Below are 27,161 nucleotides of genomic sequence, written 5' to 3' on the forward strand. Positions count from 1 at the left end.
TTGGAAGGCCACACGCTGGCATCTGTCCAGTTTTCTGTTGATATATCGAAATGACAGCTTTAATAAAGCACCAGTGCAAATGAAACCCCACAGGATGCCACAGCGAGATCCCACAGACTAGTTTCCATTGCGGTCGCCGTGACGTAAAGAGGGAACGCTGGTTTGGACGAGCGTTTGTACTTATGGGTTATGCCCTGTCAAGCTTCGACGACTGACGGAAAACAAGCTTTCCTGCAGCTTTCCCAGAAATCTTTTCTTCCAAACCAGCCATGTTTACTGACACAAAGTCACGCTCGGTTGATGATTTCCTAATCCCGATTCTGTGACGATGCCATCCAGAGGCTCTGTCACTCTGTCTGGGGACAAGCATCTCCTCTCTGGTCCCATTTTGGACTGTTTGGTCCAAAGTCTCTTTGTTGAGGCCGAGCCAGAGTTTACATTGGACGGGTTTCATTCCAAAACACTATAAATCTATTTAGGAAAGAAAATGGATGCCTCATGTCTGCTGCTCAGCGTTAATTAAGAAAAACATCTTGTTCTGTCGTCTGAGCGTTGCCGGTCGGAGCTGCGGGGTATTAACATCTGACTTTGATGTCAGTTTGGCAGAAAAGGTGTCTTTGCTCTTTCGGAAGTTTGGTAAGGATTCAAGTCTCGGTTCAGAAAGTTCGCATTTATCGGAGATTTGTTTAGTGACCTGATGCGGAGGTCCTGCTTGGTTTCACGAAGAGATTGAAAACACCTGGGTGGTGAGTTTGCCTCAGGGAGACACTCAATTTTTTTGTATGAAATGTCAGCCAAAGCCGGCGAACATGTTTTCATTTCTTGTTGAGATAGTAAAGTTTCTAAAGGACAGTTGGGTTTTGGGTAAAAGTGTGAACAAGTCCAGAATATTTCCACTATTTATTGGGATAAAATGCAGAGAGTATTGGGTTTAAATTGGAGCTGTTGGTCCTTTTCTTTATTCTCTGTCATAAAGACTGTTCCAGTGATGGACTCTGATATTAATCCTGGCCGAATTTCATACCTTGTACATACCTTGACCTCTATCAGACCAAGGTATGTACGAGTAATGCCTCAGGCTTCACACTGCTCTGAACGCTGAGTTTCACAGGTTTGTTGCTGCTCTCGGCTCTGTTTGATGTCACAGAGAAGTATAGGAGCCCCGCCCACCTGCTGTTAAAACCTTCTGCCAATTACGAGAAGGTCGAGGAACTAATGATGGCTTCTTTTTGACAGAAGATGAACTTTTGATTCCAATCTTGACTTCTGACACGTATTAACCCAAGATAATCAAAGTAAAAATGAATTTTCTTTCAGCACCATCAACTTTCCATTACTTTCCCTAAAAGGCCAAATTCTCTCCCCTTTGGGCTGCAGCCAAGCTACTGTCCAAAATTAAAAATCTGGTGCTGGAAATGACTGGAATAGGTCCACTCGGGCACCCAGGAACAAGAATATAGACCTTTAAAGAACATTAAAGTTACTACCAAACGGTGAAAACTCTTTCTCTCAAGTCATGGTCGGAATAGGTTTCTGAGAACAGGAAGTGCATCATGTCAGCAGAGGAGGCTGCTCAGGAAGTAACCTGTCGTATTTGTTTGATAAAACAAAGAAAGAAGCATAAATAATGATTTCTGACCTGCTGCACGTACTGTAAACACGCTGAAGTAAGCCGGTTACAGCCGTGCACGGAGACGTGCCATCTGACTACCTGCATAACCTGATCTGTGTGTGTGTTGTGAAATGTGAGCTTCGTGTGTCACTAATGATGCGTATTTTTCTTTTTCTTTTGCTTTCTCTTTCATGTCCCTCGGCCCTCCTCTCGCCGCCCCTCCCCTGGTACAGGTAAGACCCTCACGAGTGTGTTTAGCTCCAGTAGTCGTTGACCTGTTTAGCTGAGAAGCTGCAGCCCTACATTTCATTGTGTTCATTGTGTAGCTCAGCATCATCAGCAGTTGTGGTAGTAGGAGTATTGTAGTACTAGAGTTTGGCTGCAGTCGTGCAGCCGTGCAGGAACAAACCCAACCGGCCGGTTTGACTGCATTCACCCCTGACACAGAGACACTGTGTGAGCGTCCTCACATGTTCTGGCTTTTTAAAGCGTGTGTGTTATACCTGAGGTTCTACACATTGAAAGGATTACTCCTTCTTCTTCTTCTCTTTATTTTCTCTGTGCCTGAAACCTCCACAGTCCTTTTTGTAGAAAAACTGACTGAAATCCCTCTGCTCACTTTGGAACCTTTTCATAATTACATGATCGGATGCTGCGTTTACTGCTTTTTTAATGATAGGAATGACTAGCTGTCCTTGTCCGCAGCTGGAGTGCAATCTGGGTTTAATGCTACAGTTGCATTTACAGTTTGGGAAAACGGTGGCTGGAGACCGCGGCATGACCAAAATTGTTCTGATAGTTTGCAATGAACCTGCGATTACGCTGCTTTTGAGAAAGTCGCTTCGAAGACGGGCGACGTCTAGTCATTTTCCATCGTCAGAACGACTTTATTTGGTAAATGGTAAATGGCCTGTATTTGTATAGCGCTTTACTAGTCCCCAAGGACCCCAAAGCGCTTTACATATCCAGTCATTCACCCATTCACACACACATTCACACACTGGTGATGGCAAGCTACGTTGTAGCCACAGCTACCCTGGGGCGCACTGACAGAGGCGAGGCTGCCGGACACTGGCGCCACCGGGCCCTCTGACCACCACCAGTAGGCAACGGGTGAAGTGTCTTGCCCAAGGACACAACGACCGAGACTGTCCAAGCCGGGGCTCGAACCAGCAATCTTCCGATTGCAAGGCGAGCTCCCAACTCTTGAGCCACGAACGACTTTATTTCATGAAGACAGTAATAAAATTGCAATAAGACAGACCCAGTCATGGATAGGGTCAAGTTGTAATCTGTTTGTGATTTGTGGGGATTAAATGTGATAAATAATCAAAAATCGCAAGTCTTTTCCCATCTAGATGGGCATAAATTCATACAAACTGCTTCCTTTCACAGTCCAGCCAAAACCTCATAGATTTGAAACTGAAAAATTCCTCCTCAAATAGTGACGTAGCTGCTGGAAGACTATCATTTTACTGTTAAATGACATAGGCATTTGTCAACCTTGCTTTTAAACAGGAATATAAGCAGAATACACGAGCTGGCAACCAGATGAGCTGTCTGCATTTATTTAGTTCTTTGCAAACCTTCATCACTCTGTCTGAGAGTGATTCTTTGGAGGCAGGATGCCTCCTTTCAGGCAAACTTGACAATCACCAGTGTAGTTACTAGGCAGACACAGATTTTTCGAGAGCTGATTCTTTACGAGAAATGGTAGTCTAATTCCTTGGAGTTGTTAGCCTGCTTGTCTATCGATACTGTTTATCAGTTTCACTTGCACTTGTGCTATATTCCGCTGATTTCAGTGCGTGTCCTGGACGAGGAAAATAGTGTCACATTACGTTACATTATGTGTGCAAAATGCATCCAGGACGAAAAAGCACAACTTTGGCTCTTTGTGAACACTTGCACAGACAACATGCTAACACTAACCTAGCCAAGAACCCAGAGTGACTTTAAAGCTGAGTGAATGCTGACCCGAACTCAGCAGCCAGACCTCGAACTTCAACAGGTAACAAACCGATGAGCGGTCAGACTGCATCCTCCGTTTGTACCTGCTCATGTTTCTAAAGGAGAATCACTATGGCGATCGCTTTGAAGTCTCGTTGAGCGGGTTTCATCTTTGCTTTGTGCTTTCGGCTTTGTATTCATATCTAAATACTAAGAGAAAGGTCATATGTGTGTCCTTATCAGGATAGGGATTTCCGTTTGTATGTGGGGCTGTAGCCTGTAGGTTTATATTGTTAACTAGTATTTATGTGACACTGTATTTCAGTGAATAGTATAATCCTTTACTTTCACCTGGGAGTAATTAAGTAGTGTAATATGTGTCATATGTGTAATAAAATAATTACTTTTTTTGAGTACCACCCCCAACAGTGATCACAACAAAGAGCAGAAATACCCCCAACATACACAAACATTTGACCAAACAGCATGCAATTAATTTAAATGAATGGCATGTCTTTGATATCCTGCTTAGAGATGGTAGTGACTTAGAGGAGAACCAATGAGAACCCAATGAGAATCGATAAGGAATCAGAATCGCTAAATTCTTATCAATTCCCACGTCTACTTCCCCTTTGCCTTGCCAGCGGAGCATTTTTGCGCCTTACACAAAAGCCAAAACTTAGTCAGAGTTTAGAGCAGCTTGAGCCAAGCTAACTGATAGTGAGAATCGACAGGCTCTACAGTATGTAGAGGAAGTAAAACTTTCAAGGTTTCTGTGGGTGAACCTGTAAAAGGATTATAAAGTCGCCTTTGTCTCGAGATCGCTCACAGCCTCTTACCTGGTTAGCTTCAGTTCACTCTCACACTTCCTGTGCAGGGCTGTGCAGGTTTGCAGAGGCATGGGAACGTCCTGCCGCGCGCTCCTGCCATGCCCTGTCCACACCTGCAGACATCCTGTGGTGGAGACAGGCTGGCGGGACGCCATTGTGAGCCAAGCTTTACAATCAGAAACACTGTTGAGTCAGGGCCTGTTAAGTTCAATAACTGATGTTTAAGTTAACGAATTACTGACCAGAATAATAACGATTGCAAGATCTGCTGTTATTGAGCTGCTTTGAGCTTATGAGCCTTTGAAAGTTGTGACATTGTGGTTACAACAAGACGATAGAGCAACACTTTACAAGGTGCATTTCTTTTTTGAGTGTGGATGTTTTTTTCAAGATAAAAAAAAGCTTTAAAACTTATAAAGATACAATTAAAAGTCTAAAACCGATGCCCTCCTTATGTTTGACACTCCACACTCTGTTCATTGTTCCCTTATTTCCTCATTATCCTTGTTTATCAGAGCCCATCCCTTCTACTGCTTTAATGTCCTCGCCTCAACCTGTTGGCCCGTTACTCAGAAAACAGTCAGCAAATCTTCCTAGAAAACATGACTGAAATGCATATTTGCATGCATCAAGGGTTTAGTAATGTCTCTCTAGTGTTTTTCTTATGTATACACTCTGGGTTTTTCCTCTTGGTTCACCTTCTGCCACCAGTTCAGCTCCGCCCACAAACATATAGAGTCAAAATGATAGAAAAATAATGGAGAGAAACACCTCCAGCAGGCTTCACTGACACCTTCGATCAGTATTTCCTCCCAGAAATTCAAACCAAACCCAATGCTTAATCCAAGGAGAACGATTATAAAAGGTGCCTCAGCTCCAGACGCTTTGTCTGCAGCTGTGATCAGAGGTGGACGATAAGTAATATTTAATAAATATTGGCTCTGTGTATTAGATTTCCTTGTTATTCACAGCTGTGCAGATGTGCGGTGTGGATTTGATTCTGCCTGAAGAGCAGAAACAAAACACTGATGTTAGAGCAGTCTGCTGTGTGGTGGTTGAAGTATTCCTGCCTGACTCGGTTTTTACATCCAAGCTGTTCAATAGTTCTAAAATAGTCATTTATTGTGAATAAATTATGGAAGAGATTCAAACTTCAGAGCAGTTTCCTGCCCCGAGCCAGCTTAAAATAGAGAATAAGGAAGTTTTATCAGATCTTAAACCCCCTCAACCCCCACAAAGTTTCTGATCTGATTCACGATGATAGCCAAATATAGTTCTGATTCATGTGTGCTTTTCTGAGGAGCTCAACCTGAGTCATTTCAGTAATTTAGTGAGAAATACTCACTCACTTTTTCCTGCTCAGAGCGCTTCATTTCTGTCAAAGGTGAAAACTGCTCGTGCGCCTCTGCAACAGCGCCGCAGTGTATTTGTAACCCACGTCTGCCCAAAAGCCGCCCAGCTTCGATGGAAATAATGAACCCAGACTGGCATTTACGTTAGAGAGAGTGTTTCACCACAGTGGCAGCTCAGAGCCACCACTTCCGCCTCGTGGCGCCCGCAGCAAGTGGCATCACCCGAAAAAGAAAAAAGAAGAAGAAGAAGAAACGCAGCTCGTTTGAGGGATTTAAAGACGCAGGCAGAAGTGATGGCCCAGGCTGGCTTTGTTTACTTTCAGTAGAGCTGTGGAAGCAGTTTTATCAGGCACCAGAAAGTGTCGTTTCATAGTTTCATAGCTTACAGGAAACTGTAAACAGATTCAAACTTATTTTACCAAGTACATTAGTGTGTGAGTGTGTGTTAAATTTAAAAGTATTTTTTTTGGAGTGTTTGTTTTATTTTTAGCATTTTTAATGTGGTTATTTTTCTGTTTTCTATTACTTTTTTTTCTTTTAATTTTATTTTTAAATTTCATTTATATTTTGTATTTTTCATGTATTATTTTATTTTTGTAATTTTTTTCTATTTTTAATTTACTTATTTTTTTACATTTTTTTTTTTTTTTTAAAGGATATTAGAATATAATAGGTATATTTTTAAGCATTATAGGGCTCAACAGCTCGTCTAACATGTGAGCGATCCCTGGTTCAAGGACAGAAACAGGAGTCTATGAGAGGGTTGCTTCAGGAAGGGCCCTGCTGTAAAAAACTGCCAAATGGTGGACTTGTCTGCTTTGGGGACTCTGTGTCAATAAGGAAGCAGCTGAAAAGAGACATTTTCCAGTGTAGAGAGCAAAAGGGCAACATAAACCATCAAGAGAGAAAAAAAGGACATTTTAGGTCATTAACATAACCATAAACCTCTTCTTTAAGCTAAAATGTCAGATGAAGGTCAAATGAAAAACCTTTCCACTGCTTGAAAGAGAGCCTGAACTCTTCAGTCCACCTTAAAGATTCCTGACTGACACTCACAGGTGAGCTCTGCGGGGAAGAGGGCGTTAATGATGTCACTTTGCGGAAGCTCCTCGGGGTTTCACCGCCCACCGCCGGGCTGAGGCAGGAAGCTGCTGAGGTCTGCTGGGTTTTCCTCTGATTCATTCGACTTTAAAATGACGCAGCAGCAGCTCAGAGAAGGCCTGGCAGTACCGGGAAAACGATCTTCACCTCATTTGGCTTGCAAATGCGGCAGACAGTCGGCGAACGGACGGTCAGGCTCGAGTGGCCTCTGATGTTTGTCGGGTTTTATCTCTGTGGGGAAAGGCTGATGAGGAGTGCAGTCGAGTGGGCAGACTGTGGCATGTGTGTATTTAATTTAGTCTTCAATAACTCTGATAAAAGAAGCACATGCATCAAAGACAGACCATCAAATAATCCGTGTTTTTACACGAAAAGTAACGTAAACGGTCCACAGTTTGTTGTAGCCTAACGTGATGATCCTAGCTACCTTCCAGCATTTCCTGGCTGCACTATGCTATGCTTTCACTGCACTCACAGTGAAAGCATAAATCTAAAGGTCGGCAATGCTTTTAATGTGGAAATTATGGGGGAAGTGTTTATTTGTGGCAGTGTGAAGAGTGGAAACCCAGGCTGATAATCCTGGAGTAAATTAAATAAACATAATGTCAAAATTGACCACAAATGCTATTCTGTTATTACAGTATATTTTATTTATAGAAGTATTTTTCAAGTTAATTAAAACATTTCGTTTTATACTTTTTTTGTACTTTTTTGGGATAGTACTTTTTGTAATTGCATTTATTTATTTTTTATTATCCTTTAAAAAAATGTTTTTATTTTGGAATATTTATTTTTCTTATTATATTTGCTTTTTAAGTGAAAGGTTGCTGGTTTAATTCCTGCCGGCTATACAAATCCCGTTGGTGTTGCGGTATGAAGCTACTCACTGTAGCGACCTCTAGTGGCAAGGGAGCAGCTGAACGTAGCTATGAGTAATTTTTATTTTTATTTTCACATGGTATTATTTTTGTATTTTTGTGTATGTATTTGATATTTTTTAATATGTGCTATTTTATTGGATATATTTTTGTTTTGTAATTGCAGACATTTACATTTTTTCTTTTCTTTTCGGATTTGTATTGTATTTTTATAGTATTTTTATGTTAGTTTTTAACATTTAGTATTTAATGTATTGTAATATTTTTATTGCTAATTTTTTTTACATTTTTGTAATGTTTAATTTTACTTTATTCTTTAAAATATATATATTTATATATATATTTTTTAATTTTCAAAAAGTTGTTGTTGTTTGGTTGTTTGGTTTTTACATGTTTAGTTTTATTTTTTTAACATTTAACATTTTTCAACATTTAATTTTTTAATTATTTTTGTTTGATATTTTTATTACATGTAATTTATACATTTTTGTTACAAGTTTTTGCATCACTATTATTATTAATAATATTATTATTACTATTATTATTATTGGTCATCCAGTCAAGAGCAGTTTCCTCGTGTCTCTGTGTTGCTGTGAAACTGATCAAAGAAACTGTCAGAGAACACTAAAAAAATGAGGATGATGTCGAGAAAGAGATAAAATGGGTGAAAGAGAGAATCTCTGGCAGAGGAAACTTATCACTCCGACATGATCAGACACACACACTGCAGAGAGCAGATTAAATCCAGCCAAGTCCTCTGATCCAACTGATAGAGTTTCCATGTAAAGAACACACACACACACACTGCCAGCAGCAGTCATGTTTCTGGGTGTGTGTACTTGCATACTTTTCTCTTTTCTGTGTGTTCTTTGTTTTTCTCACATGTTGCATTGCATCTCTGTACGCGTGCACGCACAAGCCCAGCAGTCCACACCTCCTGTGCTTGGTTCGGTTCTAACCTGTCGGTCGGGTTCTTGTCAGGAGTGAGACCTCCTTCTGTTCAGTCCTGGACAAAACAGTGGAGAAAATCCCCACTCCTCCTCCTCCTCCTCCTCCCCCTCTCCCCTGCTCCTCTTTCCCTCTCGCTCTCTTGTCTAAATAAACTCTTTACACGCAACTCTACTGGCTGCCTGCCGAGCCTGCCTGTCAGTCATCACTCGGGGTTGAAGCCAGACTCCAGGCGCAGATACTCTGTGACATGTTTACTGACTCGATTGCTGACTGAGTAACAGGTTTACTGCCTAACAGGCTCGCTTGTTTAGCGACTGGTTGACACAAAAGCATCCATTTTGCTCCGCTTGAGCCTGAAAAGGCGTCTGAGTCGGACGGGATCAGAGTCCGAGCGAGAAGTTTTCAGCTCGCCGGTTGAACGGGTCACTCTAATGAGGCTTTACCGGATTAAAATTATAGCTGCCACCGGCAATAATAACAATTACACAGTCTCCGCCGCTAACACTTGAGGTTGTCACCATGTTTCTGCATCAAGACAAATTGCTGCAGTGAGAAGGGGGCGAAAAAAGTGAGATCTGAAATGTGCCCCGTGTAAGCTCATTATTTCTGCCAAATTCCTGCCACTCTTTTTCTGGGGTTTGATCCTCCTTTGAGACCCGGCTAGAAGTCATTTAGGTGTTTTTTTCCCCCCTCCGAGCTGTGGTGTACAGTTTGGTCTGGTGCATGGAGGAAAGTGGAAAACAGAGAGAAGCAAATTAACCCTGATAGTGATAGTGTTCTCTTAAATTTGACCATTTTTGAACTAGGTTTGGTGCAGACAGAGAAGCTTTACCCCAACTTCCAGCTCGATTACTCAGCGGTGGAGGAGTAAGATGTGTGTACGTGTGTGTGTGTCTGTGTGTGTGTGTGTGTCAGAGGGAGAGGTGGGGGGACGAGGGGGGGGTTTCCTGTCCTCAATGAGTCCATGGCACGACAGCGATAAGAGCACCGGAGCTACATTAACTCCATTACAGATTACAGTGTGTTGCCCCCCTCCTTCCCTCCCTGCTCCTCCTTCTCCCCCTCTTCCTCCCACCTCTCACCTCACCCTCCACCTCCCATCTCCTTCCTCTCCAAAATCTGTACCTTTAGCTTCCCTCTTGTATCCACTTCCTGCCCTCTTCTTTTTCCCGTCTATCTTTGCCCTTCATCTTAGACCTCCCTCTTTCACCTCCCTTTAACTCCTTGCTCTCTCTGTCTCACTTCCTACCTTTCTTTACACCCCCCTACTTTTTCCCAGCAGCACCTCCTCCTCAATCCCCAAATTCATTCCTCCACTATTTTGCAACTCTAGATCTCCATCTTTCACCTCCCTTTACCATCGTCTTCCTCCGCCTCTGCTTCTCACTTTTCACTCCGTCCTCCTTCTCCTCCTCTTACATCTCTTTTTACATCTCTATCCTCTTCCTCGCCCCTTATTTCCTACCTTATAGTTTCTCCGTTATTCTCACAGTGTCTCATCCTCTTCTCCTCTCTTTTACAAAACTTGTACCTTTAGCCTAGGTGCTGTTTCAGCCTACCTCTATCCCCACCCTCCTCCTCATCTTTCTTCACCCAGCTCGCCTCCTTCATTCCTGCACACCTTTACATTTTTACTCCTATTTACTGACCACCTTTGTACCCCCTCCTCCTCTCTTTGTACCTCCTGTTTTCTTACATGTCCTCCTGCATGGTTCACCTGCAGTTCTTCCACCATCCCCTTACTGTGCTGTCCTCTATCTTCTTTCTCCTCCTCTTCCTCCCTCCTGATTCCCAAAGACTATACCTTTGACCTGCCTCCTGCTTCCTCCACTTGTCCTTCACCTTACTCCTTACTCCTACTACGTTGGTGCCCCTTCCACTTCTGTCCACCCCAACCCCAAACCTTCTTCTTCCTTTTTACACCCCATATCTCCCTCTTTCTCCTCCTTCCTACTTCTCAGCCCCCCCCCCCCCTTTGCATTTTCTTACGTTGTTCTCCTCCTCCACCCATTCCTCACCTCCTCTTCCTCACCTCCTCATCAGAGTCTTCTGTATAATAGCATTTAGCAGCTCCCACTTGGACAACATGCAATCATGCAAACCATTCAAAACACAGTGGAGGCATATCAGACTCTTTGGCAGCTGTTTCTATTGTGTGTGAGTGAGTGTGTGTGTGTGTGTGCACTCACACAATAATCATGCTAAATGCCCCCCCTCCCCATCTTTTCCTCCACCAGCCTCCTTCCTTTCCTTTCTCGGCTCAGGATGCTGGAGGTTGAAAGTTCGCACGCGAGGCTGAGTGTGTGTGTGTGTGTGTGTGTGTGTGCTTTGAAAATAAGCAGCAAGTTATGGCAAATTAGCCGTATTTCCATGAGCTGTGCTGAAGCGAGTTTTCTCTTTTTCTTTCTTTCATGAGTCTACATTGTCTGTAATCTCTGTAAGTTTCATCAGTGTCTTTTATTTTAATGTCAGCTGTCACTTTGTAAGAATAAGAAGCAGTTCTGTCTCTTTAGCTTTATAAGCGTGCATAGATTTATTATAATTGTGGCTAAAACCCCGTACCTCGAAACGTTCATTGTTACTCAGAACAAAGTGACCCATGTGACACTGAGGTCAGTTATTCTTGGCGCGTTCTCCGCTGTTGAGCTCTTGCTTTCTGTTCTGATATATAAACCTGCCTGGAGGCCATTAAGACCTCACATTTTGACTTGGGTGATTTTTTTTCTGTGCAGTCATGTTGAGCTGCAGTAAATGAGGAGTTACGAGTGAATATTTTGGCCTTCAGATGTGGGAAACCTGCAGGTTTAAGTTACCTGGTTCCAACTGATACCAGTGCCAGGAATAATCCAACGTACATTTATTTAAACACTTTCAAAGGATCAAATGTTAAAATGCATGGCAGAAAGAATCATCTGTAAATATCGTGACAGCTCTTTGGCACCACCGTCAGACTTTCTTTGGTGTAAACGCACTATATGGACAAAGGTATTGGGCCACAGAGTCTCTTAGTCTTTGAATCAAGCACCTAGCCGTGCAGTCTGCCTTTACAAACATTTTTGAAGGAAGGGCTCGCTCTGAAGAGCTCACTGAAGCTGAGCGTGGAGCTGTAACAGGATGCCACTGCTGCAAGTCAGCTCATGAAATTTCTTCCCTCCTCAATGTTACACCATCAACTGCAAGCAGTATTATTTCAAAGTGGAAGTGTTACAGATACAGAATGCAGAGGTAGGCCAGGAGCTTCACGATAGAGCAGGGCGATATGGCCAAAAATATATATCACGATATATATTTGAAAATTTGCGATAATGATATAACTGACGATATAATTTCTGCGAGACAAAATACAACTCCACAACTTCACTAGCGCAAAAAACCCCCCATCCATTTATTTTCACTTAAACAAGCAGCTGTTTTTTATGTGCATTAAAGCTATATAAAAATTTAACAGTGCAAATGCAAATTCCTTGCTGAAAGTTTAACCAAAAGGCATTTCCAGTAGAAATGGGCTGACATATCCTGAGCATAACCCTGTATAATATCCACTGAAGTTAAAAAGTGGTGCTTTGCAACATTAAACTGCAGTGTGCCAAATAAAAAAGTCAAGTAATTGTGGATGGATTACCTCAGTTGTTCTCCTGACTGAAGTTTGGTCCGTTTACAGCATCCTGCCATGCAATTGTATTTGTCTCTAACCATCAGGAACCTTCACGTTAACTTTTATCGAGTGGAAAAGTGTTAGCGTTCATCCTCCAGCTTCACTGTTTATGTTATGCTAACATAGCTGTGTCGCTAGAGATCACGTAGAACAGAGCATGTGATAATCTAAAGCTACACTTCAGCTATTAGCAGTGGCTCATGGTCAAAATAACCATTTGTTTTACCTGAATCTTTGAATCTCTCCCTTCCTAATTATGTCCCTCCATCTATTTACTTACCACGTTAATACACGTTAATCACCTTCCTCCGTCTCTTCCTCACTTCTCCACAGCTGGTGAGAAGGGAACAGTGAAGGTATTAAGAGATTTGATTGAACAATCCAGTGTCAGTAATGAACGCTGATTACCAGTCCATCCCTGTATGTAGGTCATCACTAATTACAACTAAACTAAAAATCTTTGGTTTTTCTTATAATGACGTCATTTGAATCTATTTGAATCAAAGTATTACTTTCTTTTCCACTAGAATAATCCATAGTTTCAAGTTTTATTGTCACACGTAAAGTAAAGAAACATGAAATTCTTCTTTTACTGTCTAGATCAGACGCCAAATAGACAAAAATCCACATATTAAATAGATAAATAAAACAAATGATAACTTATACAGAATGCTACATCAGCTGTATGTGCATTACAGAGCAGTGATTGTGCAATTTTGCATGTGCAAGCTTGGAAAACGTAGACAGTCAACTTAGACAGCCATGGCTATAAACTCCTGTCAGAAGGCAGTGGGAAACAAGGAGTTCACTCAAACATGGATTGTTTTATGATTTATTTTTTTATCTAGCTTTATAAAAACAGAGTAAAATTGTTTTGTAAGGAGTCTGAATAAATGGAACTCTGTTTGTGTAGTTTGTGTTTTATTTTTAAACTTTTTTTGCATTAGTGGCATCAGATGATTTTAGATGTCTTTCCTGGATAAAGGAAACATTGGAGGAATTAAAAGCATGAATAGAACCATCAAAAAATAGAAAAATGAGACTTTTAAGGGTTAAAGTTACACACAGCCTCAGTGAAAGACCGTTTAGTCCAGTCATCATTCTGCTTATCTGTCCTTATTTGCCTTTCTGTCTTGTTGTTTCTTCACCCTGTAAACCTTGACCCGCTTCTCTTCGAGATAAGCTTAACCTGAACCCGACCCTAACCTCGGGGAGCGCCACGTACCTGCGGTGCGAAGCTCTTCCCAGGCTCAAGTGAGGAATTCAAGCCCTGATCTGACTGACTGAGCCTCGTTTCAGAGCCACTGAGTGATGAACTTGTCTCCACTGAATAAATATGTGCTGCTTCGGAGATGAACTCCAGAACTCCTGCTGCCCCCACTTTAATGAGTGATTGGTATGATCCCTGTGTGCGTGCGTGAGAGGGTGTGGTGTGCAGTATCAGCACCCGGGGTTGACCCTCCGTTCAGACACAGGAATGTAAATGTTGAGATTTCTTCTCCAGAAGCAGCCTTATCGTAGCGTGAACGAGGTCAGGGGTTGTAGGAAGAGCAGGTTCAGGGCTAGAGGAGTGTGTGTGTGTCTGTGTGTGGTTTCTGAATCCATCACGCCTGCCTGCTCGTATGCATACGCGATGTAGCGCCACACTTTGCAGGACTGATCCAGAACACGACCAAATGGCGGGAATTATTTGTCAGTGTCATTCCTGCAGCTCGCTGGAAGATTTTATAAAACACAGCTTTCAGAAACCTGTGACATGCGTTACCAAAGATGCCTCCTCTGTTTCTCATGCACTGTTTACTTCCTCTGCACATAGTCATGCAAAAAAAGAAAGTAGATGCTTTTTCACTTCTAACGTTTTATGTATAAGGACATAATGAAAATAATCTGGTCCTGAGCACACTCAGATGAACAACACATGACAGATTACACTGTGTCATTATTTATTTAATTAAAGCTAAGCCAGAAATGCAGAAAAACTAAGCGCAAACCATGACTCAGTAGCTTGTAGAACCACAGAGTAATTGTTTTCTGTTTGACTTTATCAGTCTCTCAGATCAATGCGTAGGAATTTTTGGCCCACTCTTCTTTACAAGAAGAGTTCTTTACAAGAAGAGTTCATCGAGGTTTGCTCCTGAACCGAACGGTTATTTGTCTAATTTTAAGACATGTGGAGGTTGAGATTACTTTTTTTTCCGTGATATGTAAAACCTTAAAACTAAAAGAGACCACTATGACTGTATAGTTTCAATAACAAAACTGCACCTATTAAATGTCTGTAACGTATAGTAGCAGAAACAACCGTTGGTACTGCGGGTGTTTGATCTATTTTCAGATGATTCACTGGAGAAAACTTCACCAAGGGCATCTGGGGTAAACTTTCAAGGGTCATATCATTGTACGAGGCATTGAGACGAGGCTCATCTTCTATGTTAGAGTCAGATTTAGTTGATTTAAAGTTTGATTTAAATATTTGAAATTCAGGACTCAAATAAAAACCGGCCAATAAAGCTACTGCTTCAGTAGAAGCATGCAGGTATGCAGGTGTCCTTAAAGATTTTGATTTGATGAGACATAATGAAAAAAAGATTCTACTCTGTGTATAAACCATTAAAGTAACGATGAGTAAACAGTGCCTGTTTCAGTCCGGTTTGCATGTAATTGGGCTTTCATGTTCTTTCATGGTTGCGACGTCGGCTTGTTTACCATTTTCTGTGGGTGCGGCCATCAGTGAAATAGCTGTGGTTATCATGCTGAGACTTTAAACCACAAAGCAGGAAGTCACCGTAACGACAATGGAGGAGGGGGCAGGAAGAGAAGCAGTTCGAAAACAATATGAACATTAGTGTCAAAATCGGCTATCAAAGCGTTGAGGGCGCCTCATTGGCAAACAGCTGTTAATCAAAATGATTGGCAGGTTGACACAATCAGTTCTAGAGGTGGAAAGGAAAGTAAAACTTCAGTGAAAAGAAAATAGCATTTCCATTTGTGGTGATTTATATTTACAGCAATAAGACAGAATAGAGCAGGCATCAATCAACCAACAGAGCCGGTGAAAGTGGGTTGCAAAGCTGCTTGCAGATGCAGCCAAAACCCTGGGCAGGCTGTAGCATATTAAGTTGCATGGCCTTCATGATATTTGCCAAAAGGAAGCGCAGAAGGTTATCCAGGAGAGCAATTAGCTGAATTAGCAATTAGCTTTTTTTTTTAACTATATAGTTACTATAAGGGTAACTTTTACTGTCTGAGAATAAACAAAAAAGAACAAAAAGGGTTTTGTGAAATGAATTTATGATTTAAAAAAAAGAAAATGTAATTAATAGCATGAAGACTGAAGCAAGCTTGGATTGCAGACCCTGAATTGGTTGATCTTTAAATGGGATCAATGATGTTTTTCGTAAGGTTAATCATGCAAAGCTTTTCTAGTGGAGTCCAAGAGTGATGAAAACTGTAAATGAGTACAGGAGCACAATCTCTTTTCTTGGCTCGGACTTTGAAGTTAATATTTATATTTGGTATATAAAGAACCTTTCAGATTATTAGAACCTCCAGTGTTTACCATTTGCAAATGTGCATTTAATAGGGGGAATCCATAGTTCCAAAAGCACTGACTCCCTAAAGAAGATATTTAAATGTGTCAAATTATATTGGAAAAGGTTTGAAATATGTCTCCTGGAGTTAATAATATGAGTTATAAAATGTTTTTGCACGCACACACACACACACACACACACACACACACACACACACACACACACACACACACACAAAACAGATTCCTCTGGAAAGTCCTCAGAACTCTAGACCCTAAACTGATTACTAGAGGATTTAAGTGTCTTATTCATCTGTCCAGCTGCTCTCCAGTTCCTTGTCCAAATCCAAGTTATTTCATGACATTATAAATCCATCAAAAGTGATTAAATGCCTTATTTTGTCCAACTAAGAGTCCAAAACTTACAAAATATTTAAATTACTGTCATGCAAGAAGCGAAAAGCAACATATTCTTGTATTTAAGAAGGTGGAACAATCAGATACTGACATTTTTCTTCAAACTGAATAATGAGTAAATTACTTAAAAATAATAAAATATTTGTATATTAGTTAGTAGATTAAAAAAAGATTTTTAACTCAAATTTTTATACATGTATTATATAATTCTCAGTGAAATTCTTGCATATGGTCAGTAGGCCTTATTGTTCGAGATGGTTTTCATTGATGCATTTCATACTGTGAATAAGGATACTTAACAAATTAAACACCTTTTTTTAATGCAATGAACCCAAATGTAAATAAAGCTTAAGGAAAACAATTCCATCATTGGGAATTTCTCAAAAGAGTCTGTACATTTTTTCTGCTTTCCATGGTTTCAATCACATCTTCGGTCACGTGTTTCCAGAAAACAGCATTCAAGATGAAAAAGACGGTTAAAAGTTTGTTCTTCTTCTGGCTTCTGTTTCAGGCTGCTTTTTCAAGCTAATCGCAACCTTTTTTGGGGGGAAGTACAGACAATCTGTTGAAAAACATCAATGTATATTTTAGGCTCCACAAGTCTGCATGAAATTAGCCCCCAAACAATGACAGTTTGTGCCACACTGATTAATCAGATAGTGACTCATTTTAAAAACACAAAGTGTTGATTTAAAGCCAAACGCCAAATGCAAAAGCACTTGGAGCTTTGAATCTAAACCCCTTCTCGATTTCCTAACCAGACAAGCCCTACTTTTGCAAAGTCCTCGACATTCATGCCCAAACCTGCACAGAGAGGATCAGAAAGTGAGCTGAACTAAAAAAGAGAGAGAGAGGGGGAGAGAGGTAGAGCATGAGTGTCGGAGATCCCGATTCCCTGTCCACCCCCCCCGCTCCATTCTGCAGTCCAAAGAGATGGAGAACAATGACTCCATTTAGCTCTTGGGTTTCAAAGTCGAACGAAAAAACCACAAAGTGCTTGAGAGCGGGTGTTGCGAGATTCGAGAATGGAGGGGGTGGGCTTGTGGAGATGTAGAGAAAAGAGAGATGGGGAGGTTAGGGGGGAGTTTCAAGGTTTGTGCCAACCTAAAATGATTTCATGTACTGTGGGTTTGATTAGGAGGTCAACAAGTGCAGAGAGGTTCAGCGCTGAAAGCTTGAACTCATACGAAAGATGGTTTTAAAGGATCCACAGATGGAGTGTCTCGAAGTGAGAATGATCTCTTAAATTACAGTGACAGATGAGAAAACTCATAAGAATTGTTTTAATACTTCTCTACCTTATATGTGGATGTTTTAAATGTATTATGCTCAGCCGCAAATTTTCTTAGTATGCATTTACTAAGTATTTTCGTAAGATTTACTAAGCGCAGTTTCCTCTTAGATTACGTAATATCAAAATCTGAATAAGTTATATTAGAACCAACAGTAATTAGCAAAGTTGATCAAAAACACAACAGACCCGAATAAAAAAAAAAAGTTATTCATAATAACAAATGGAATATCTTTCAATTTGGACTGAAGAATAAAAACAAATGTGTGCTCACTTTCAGATAAAATTCTTTAGATATGAGCTATATTTAAGGAAAAAGGGTCTGCACATTATTTAACTCTTAATTAATTTTTAATCCTTAAAACATTTTCATGCCAATGTTTCAACCCATCCTTCCGTGAATAACATTTGAAGTTGCTACTTCAAATAAGTAATGGGGAGAGAAATGGGTTTTGGGCTCATACTGACCTTCATTTGACATCTAATAAAATTATATTAACCAACTTTTTTAGTTTAGTTTATCTTTTTCCCCTTCAGTTTATACTTCTACCACGGTTTTACTGTTGAAATTTTACTTACTGAAAAATATGAGCATGGGAACAGCATAGTAGGAGCACCAGAGCTCTTTTTGAAAAGTTTACACTAAAACTGTAGCGAGGTCTTGTTGCCATTAAAAAAGCCATAGAAGAAGAAGTGGAGGGGTGAGGGTGCTATTGAGGGGCTTCTCCTGTTTTACTAGGGCTGTGGAAGTTGGTAGGAGTCAGCTGTTCCTTGTTAAATGTAAGCTTTGGAGGGAGAGGGGTGAATAAAGTGGGGTTTTTACCACATCACAAACAGAGCTGGGAGTTCCTCGGGGCACCTGCATAGGTCGTCTAGAGTTTATTTTTGTTTCTGTTTTCTTTTTGTTTCAAATCAACTTATTTTTCATCTCACATTTTTAAAGGGAGCTATTTTGCTGCTTTTCAGCTCCATAACTTGATTCTTATTTCTCTGCTAGAGTGAAAAAAATCTGTCTGAAATTGAGTATTTAGAGAAATGTAAAGGATTACTTGTGCATACACTGATACTCGTTATTTGAACAGGATGTATGTATATGACAGAAAATGATGAAACGCAGAATGGGTTAACTTTAAATATTAGTATCTGGGTAGAGGGATGAAAGAAGTAGTTTTTTTACCAGAGTGGGGAGTTCCCCAGGGCACCTGTGTCGGTCCTCTCTTTTTTTCTTTTATTTTTAAAAAAAATTTAATCTAGTCCTTATCGTGTTGTAACACTTACTTGTTTTTGCAGTAAGAATTTTCCAATTCTTTGTGTGGCTTTTTTTTTTTCTTTGATTTTTGTCAATTATCACGTTGGCACTTTCTCTATTTATACCTCACAACCTTCTTTTATGTTTTCTTCTTCCTCATGTTAATCACACGTCTGTCTTCTTCTTTTCGTGACTAAAATAGCTCATTGTTGCCGTACTTAGATGCTGAACCACTAAACCAGATGCCTCTAGCTATGACTGTGTTACAGGCTCTCTCTGGGCATGCCCAGACAAACAGCTCAACCCCCCACCCCACCCCCACCCCCCACACACGCACTCAAACCACACTGAGCCAACAGTGAAACCGAAGACAAAGACGCACACTTCAAGAATTCTTGTGATTAGTTTTGGCTGGCATACAGCTTAACTCGATCTTTGTTAACACATACAGTGCATATTGTTTGTGTTATTGACAGCTGCTTGGCATTTACACCTCTAATCATCAATCAGTTCAATAAAGTGTGTCTCACTAAGACAACAAGTCCCATCCTGTCCAGTTTCTGTTTAAATTGCAGTACATTTCGTTACCGTAAGTGTCACTTTTCTTCACATGGTGGATGACTAAATTTAGAGTCATCTGTTGAGAAATTAATATCTGGCATTCCTACATCATGAAGCAATGTTTGTATTATAGAAAGGAAGTCAAACTAGGTGTTATGAGATAGCGAGTAGGTGCACTAGGATGCCAGGTTATTTCATAACAAAGGTTATTTCTTATATTTACTGTATATAAGATGATTATGATTCTAAGATTGATTGCAGCTTCTTCTTTCCTTCTTTAGTAACGAATGAAAGAAATTAAAGAATGGCATAAATCCCACATGTGTGGATCACGTGCTTCAGCCACAGACTCCTCTGTAAAGCTCTTGAAGCACGAGGATTATTTACTAACAGTGTTTTTCTGAACTCAGCATGAGCTGCAGGGGCTGTACTTTTTGGATGTTATCAACTGTTTTGTTGCAGTTGTTTTGTTTCATGCGTCTTCAATTCCATCCACTTATCTTCTTCTGCTTATGCAGATCAAGGTTGTGGTTGGGCTGGACCTTATCCCATTTGTCACTGGGAAAGAGGCATGCTACACCCTGGACAGGTTGTCCCTCCATCACAGGTCTAATGCAAAGAGACTGTCTTTAATTTATTGCTGAAATTTCACAAGAAAGGAGAAATTCCTGGTCAAGTTCAGCAAGCTGGATACTTTTAAGATGTACTGAAAAGCCTGACGAGCATAGCAGCATTAATGCTGTTGCTTTCTCCACTGTCCATTGTATCTTTAATATAGCCAAAAGTGTGAAACTATATGACAAATCCCAGCTCATAAAGTGCGTGGCCACCCATCTTTCACATCATGGGTGCTTGGGGAATATGGTTTGAGTAGCATGCTCAGGAGGAGCTATATAAGTTATTTTTGCTGTAAAATTTGCATTGATTATTTAAATTTCCTTATATGATTGTGGCAATCGCCAATAAGATAAACATTTGTTATAGGAAGAATATACTATATACATACACACGGGTACAGACCTTATAAACTCTGGTAATGAAACTGTGCTGACACTATACCACACATGCAGGGACTCACTTTTTAGCGCTGTGCACACCTACGCTGTTATTTAGGAGCAAAAACCAACGGTAATCTGATAACAAGCAAGTGCATAAACATACAGCAGCTATGCGCTGGCTGTTTTGAAAGCCAGTTTTACAAACCATCTTGATGACCATTGTTGTTTTCACAGGCAAAGTAAAGCCACCCAATCTTTACCTAACATTTGATAACAGGCTAATGTGCACTTAGATAAACAGTATGTTTACAGAGCATGAAAAGTAGTCTTACCTAAAACTCTATGTATACATATATAAATATATATATATATATTTATATATGTATACATAGAGTTTTATATATGCATATACATATATATATATTAGTGCTGTCAGCGTTAATCTCGTTAAAATAACGTTAACACCATAACTGCAGTAATGCGGCAAATCTCCGTGAACGAGTTAGCGCGGTTAGCTCGTTAACGCGTTGACGCATTGATATATATATATATATGTATATACTCCCTGCTCCCTGCTGACAAATAAGCTACTTTGGCTACAATAATACTGTAGCCACAGACTGTAGATGAGGCTTGTGTGTCTGGTGATCGACTGGGTTTTGCTCATTTCAGTTGATTCCCTGAGACAAATGACTTCACAGTCACTTTACAGAGCTGTGGTTTCTTTGCATTTTTCCAGTGTCTCTTTTTGTCTCTGTTTTTACTTCCTGTCTTATTTTAGTAGTTGGCTTTCTATGCACACCTTTTGTTGTATTACTTCCTGTCTTTGTCTTTTTCCCCTCCTTAGAAGCTCTACACATTTTTATAATCCCTATTTGTCACCAAGCACTCCCCATACTTCCCAACACACTTTGATTCCTGATTTGAATCTTTTTGTTGTTGGACCTGACTTTAGCTTCTGCGATTGTGTGGCAAACACTTTTTGGAGAGGTCTTACGTGTTTAAATCTCCTATCAGTGTAGTGATGTTATGCAAATGTACAATGCAGTTATTTAAAAGAATTCCATGTTAAACATCAAATGGGTAAACGAAATATGGCTTTAAAAATGGAGCAAAAATCATTCTTTATTAAGCCTGTGTTACCAAAATATCAAAAACAAATGGAAGAATTTCTTTTCTCTTCTTCTTTAATATAAAATACTGGTGAAATATCTTTGGTGATGGGAACTGATGATGAGATATAGCAGACAATTTGAAAATGTCAAATTGGACTCCTGGGAATGTGGCTAATCAGCATTATTCACTGCTGAATGACTGAAATCAGCCATGTCAGAAGTTCTTGTACAGTTTTTATTACCAATACCTATAGCTGTCAACATCTGCCCTCGTAGAGTTGCTAAATACCCCAACCTAAATGCCTATGGTTGTGCCGGGACGCTTCCCTGTGGGAATCTGAACCCATTAAGCAGGTAAATATTTCCTAGATCGATAAACACAGTCAAAATAAAATCATGTCTGTACATAACTCCTCAGACTGATCCTGTAAATGCTGCTCTAGGCCTGCGAGAAAAAAGGATTCAGTATTCAAATTCAAGACTTGTGAGAAGGCGTGAAATCGATTGGTGCTGTTATGTTTTCCCATAAATCATGTTAAATGCTGTGCAAAGCGTGCCGTGGGAGCAGTAAAACATTTGGCATGGTACCGGGGGGAAAACTTGCTGAGATGGGGGAGAAAGCAAAGAAGCATGGGATTAAAAATGAGTCTGTTATTGAAGTATGCATGTTGACACACCCCACAGTGCTCGATGGGAACTTACTAAAAGAAGCCAATATGCTACCCACAGGTAAACAGTAATCATCTTTGAGCTGAGCTTTAAGCTTCATCCTGCATTTCATCATGCTATCATATAAAAAAACGGAGCATTGTAATGCAACTTTTCGTCATGTGGTTTATCATGGCGCTATTTGTGCTCTGTGGATTTATACAATGAAGCTTTGCATGATGAAAATCACACAGAATCAAATGGTCACTGTAAATTTTCCATGAACAGTCTCCAGACTGTTAACTTACAGATGCTTTTGTTGTTATTTAGAGTCCAGCCATTGTCTTATTGTTGTTTGTGCATTTGTTAGTATAGTTGCTTATATAATCTTGTGCTATCTATGAGCAGGTTTGGAAAAGGGCGTGAATTTTGCTGTTAATGTTTGCTTCTTCACCAAAGGTGGCATTTAACTTAAAATCAATGTCATGCTGTATCGTATCTTGACTTATTGTATTGTAAAATATCATATGATATCACTGTATCGTACAGTATTGTGTCATTATCCTAAACTGTTTTCTCTTACCGTGTCAAGATGACTTACCCTTTTATATCTTATCGTATTTTACGTTATCATATCTCACATATCGTACAATATTCTGTCATAATGTATCATGACATATCTTGACATTAGATCCACTTGTAGTGACATTCACATATAAACTCTTTTTGTTGTCATTTTTATAGTTTTTTTTAATTAATTACTTTTGTCCCAATTAAATAATACCATATCGTAGCTTGGAAACACCCCAGCATTTGGTAAATTCCAGTGCCAAGTCCATGCAGCACCATTAATTACAACAATTAAAGAAGAAACTGATTTATATCTTTTACCAAGCTAAAGATGTAGCCGTCTCTGCAGGGTATGTTTCTTTGGCTTTTTGGTGTATTTTAATATTTGTACCAAGTGTTCCATACCTCAGATTATTATGTGTACCAGATAGTTTGTGTGGTCAAGAATGTGTCTTTTGATATAAACTCTGAAATGTAATGCTGCCTCTCTCTCTCAGGAAACTCACGCACTGACACTGATGTGCCCAGTTTAGCCCGCACTGGTACATTTCCTCTCCGTGTGCTTTAGTGTGTTTAACCAACCCATCTGGTTTGCTTTTCCTCTGGCATGTTCCTGTCTTTGTACCAGGCAAATATCAGATTATCTGGCTCCGGTGGTATTTTTATGGCTCCAAGCAAACTGAAGTCTTTCCCTTGGAACATCCCAGTAGTTGGGAAAATGTTCCTGATATTCTCCGTGCTTGTTTTATTTAACCACATATTTGACTTTAAAGCAACTTAAACCAAACAGAGCGTATCAAGACTGAATTATTTAACTTTGTGTCAAAAATTCAATAAAAGATCATCGAGTCGTTCGAATTCTGGCTTGAGTGCTCAAGTCTGGTACTTTTGTTGCTTTTTACGACCATAGAGCATCACTAATTTACCTATACTTGTTACAGTGAGTTGATAAATTAGGGAGCTGTGTGTCTCCAATGACTATAATAGAGATATCCACTCTCTATGACATCATTAAGATCCAAGAGTAGAAAAAAACCATCTCTTAAGGACTTCTTGCACTTAAACTAACTTTATTATTTAAAACTTTTCCCATGTTTAATCCACATTGGAACAGAGTGAAAGGAAAAAATAAAAGCCTTAGCAGATATGCTTTAAAATAGAGTTGCATTTTTTCCACAGCCTGTAGTTTTGTGCCTTTAATCATTTAGAAGACTTTGCTAAAGGCCCCATTTCAGAGCGAAGTTTGAGCTTGTCAAACATAATCATTGCAGGGAAGAGTTTCTTTTCTAAAAAAGCTCTGTGTGATTTTTGTTTTCAGGCAGTTATAATCCGAGGGTTTTTATCCAGTATCTCTAAATTATACACGAAATGGCTTTATGATTGTTTTGTTGGAGAAGAGGCTGCAACGCAACTCCTCTCGTGCTCTTAGAAAACCAGATCGATCCAAGCCTCTCCGGCGGCTCCCAGGGCCTCCGTCAACCACTTCACATGAGCTCTGTCGTCCAAAATGGCTGCCTCCCCGCTGCATTCGGTCCATGGGGGGAAACGCCGAGGCCAACGGGTAATTTTGTGGCTCCGTCTGTTATCCTCATTCAGCCTGGACTTTTAACATGGACGGGGGCTGAGCAAGCCTCCAGGAATTGAATTTCAAAACCCAGCGCTTGGGCTGGGACAGAAGCATTGCCAGTACTCTAAACCAGCAGTCTGCACAGAGTGAAGGCTGCCACTATTATTTTTTTGATTAATCGACTCATTTTTCATGTTTAAATCTGTATTCCCCCCCCACAACCAAAACAATTTCAATTTGCTATCTAAAACTTGAATCATAACAACAAATCGAGAAGCTGAACCTGTGAGATATTAGTAATTTTTGATGTTTAGAGTAGACATGTTGGAGCTAAGGATGTTTTTAGAGCTTCAAGATTTAGTAATTTGGAGTTTTAAAGGCATTCCAGTGCTTGATTCTGTCAAATCACTGTGCTTTTTTTAGTGCTGCTCTATATAAAAGCAAATTTGCACAGACTTTTTATGCCCTGTGAGAAAAAAAACACACAAGACCACCCTAAAAAAACTTTACAACAAGCTCTACAAGACAAGGAAAAGCAAAATACTGTGACGGTAAAACACCAAGGCTGAAGAAAAGAAAAAATACCCAGAAGTGTAAAATGCATCTCTCAATATCAATGCGAGACAAACAGTAAAAACCAACAAGCCAACCGAGTGTAGTAAAAACGCTCCAGACTCCTTCAGTCCCTCCATCGCCCTTTAAGACCGACTTCCGTCTTCGAAAACCACCTGCTTCCTCCCTGAGGGGGTGTGCTAAGCTGCTTTGGGGCAGTTATTTTTTTCTGTTGTTTTTCTTTGCGATAAAAGCCGATCGATAAGTGCCAGAAAGGGAAGAGGAAGAGAAGGGAGAGCAGAGTTACGGTGTTGTAAGATGACAGGAAGCAGGAGGCAGCTCCACCCTGATGGAAAGAGACAGTGATGTTCCGCTTTTGGTGTTTTTCTCACTTCATATTTCATCAGAGATTCTTGAGAAATTTGACAGTTTTGTAATAAGACAGCCAGCTGTTTCAAGATGAGGTCAGAGTCATGTTTGCATAACCTCACTTTTTATTTGTTTAGCACGTCTCAAACTGCATTCGGTTTGGCCCTGTGGGGTCTTCTGTGTTCAAACAAAATCAAAAGTGGAAAATAAATCCAACAACAAAGCAAAATAGTCTTTTTTTCCCCCTTTTTTTTTTTTTACCCCCCAAGCAATCCTCGTTGGTGTTTTAAATGTCATACCCGTTTTAAAGCTTCAGCAAATTAACTGTTCATCTTCATCACCTGCAGCCACCATGAAGACGGGCCAGAACAAAAACTCCAACAGCTACACCAGCGAGCGGAGCATCATGTTTGGAGGAAACAGCCAGAGCTCGGCGCTGCAGCCATCCTCCGCAGCCTCCACTGCCCCCTCCTTCACGACTTCCACAGTGACCTCCATCGATGGGGTGAACTTCTCTGAGGGAGAACTGCTGCTTCAGGTAACGCCTTACACGTGCTTGTGGCTCATTTCAGACATTCTGATAGAACGAAGATGGTAAAGCTTGTTTTCGATCTGCAGGCGTTGAGCGGCTTCGTGTTGGTGGTGACAGCTGAAGGCTACGTCTTCTACACGTCCCCCACCATTCAGGACTTCCTCGGCTTCCATCAGGTATAAAAGAAAAATTATGATCAGTACTTCAGATCCTTGCACCACATAAAAAGTGGGATAAAAATGTCAAATATTATAGTAATATTTGATTTTTTTTGCATGTGAAAAAGTGTTAGGATCTATCATGAAGAATTCAAATGTATTTCCACCTAGCAGCATTGGAAAAAAAGCTTTGAAACAGTCTGAAAAGTGGCAGCAAACCAACAAAACGACTGTTTGGACTAATCTAGCTTGAAATTTCGCCTTCCATGACCCATCATGCAAGACTTCAGGTGGAAAAAAACATGATGAACAGATGGTCAGTAACAGTTTAGTAACATAAAACTGTTTATACACAGAGTTCCTCATCAGGAAGTCAGGAATAGAAATCATAGCTGAAGAAAATAGATACCAAGTAAGAACTCCTTTAACCCTCTCAACCCTATCCCTACCCAACCCTGTATGTTGGCGAATCCCAAGCAGGCTTTGCTGTTCCCTCATTGCCAAAATGTAACAACAACAAACACAAATTTCATGTTCCAGTTGCCTAAGATTAGGTTTGGCATCAACCTCAGAGGTTTAATAAACAGCTTTAAAAACACGTGCACACAATAATGATGAGAATTTTTAATAAAATGGAATTCTTGCAGTAAATTTTGATGATTTTTAACTAGATCTCTCACAAGGGGTCTAATCTGTTTTTCATTTTAATAACAACCTGAAAATGTATGTTTTGGATAAACTTCCAGCAACCTTTGTGTCATTTACGGTTCAGTTTCTGATCATCTCGTCAGGCAACACTCAAAATCACAGAACAAAGGAAAAATCAAATATGTTTAATATTTAAGCCCCAGCGAAGAAATCATCAACAACAACCAAGCTGCAGCTGGAGAAGCTGAGTAGTCTTGCTTGCTTGAGGCTGGTGGCTGATAAAGGGGGGATCATAGGTACTGTTATATGACAAACCAAGAAATAAACACGGATTTTGTTTATTCAAAGAATCAAAGCTAAAATGTGTGTAACTTCAACCAGGAGAGTATGAAAGGAGCTAACAGGAAGTGGTATTCTCTCCTATGCCAACCCCAGCATGCCTCTGTGCACACTTGAGGTGTAGGCAGTTAGCATGCACAACCCAAACATTCTTAAATCAATACCACAAAGCCAGTAATGATTGCCAAGAGTATAACACTGGTGTGCCAAGCTAAAATCAAACCGTAGCCCAGAGGTGTCTTGCTCATTTTAGCAGCCTGGGGCACATATGCTCCAATTTGGTCTC

At 40.2% G+C, this 27,161-nt stretch overlaps 1 protein-coding gene across 1 annotated transcript in view; it reads left to right on the plus strand.

Annotated features, from left to right (window-relative positions):
* ahr2 (aryl hydrocarbon receptor 2) overlaps positions 1 to 27,161 on the plus strand; it is a 95,263-nt gene that overhangs the window by 54,126 nt on the left and 13,976 nt on the right. Inside the window, exons 3-4 of the mRNA XM_031735710.2 lie at positions 25,546 to 25,736; positions 25,817 to 25,906. Coding sequence (XP_031591570.1) covers positions 25,546 to 25,736; positions 25,817 to 25,906 — 281 coding nt within the window. The remainder of the gene's footprint in view (positions 1 to 25,545; positions 25,737 to 25,816; positions 25,907 to 27,161) is intronic.

This window comes from Oreochromis aureus, linkage group 23 (genome assembly GCF_013358895.1).
Source record: "Oreochromis aureus strain Israel breed Guangdong linkage group 23, ZZ_aureus, whole genome shotgun sequence".
NCBI lineage: Eukaryota > Metazoa > Chordata > Actinopteri > Cichliformes > Cichlidae > Oreochromis > Oreochromis aureus.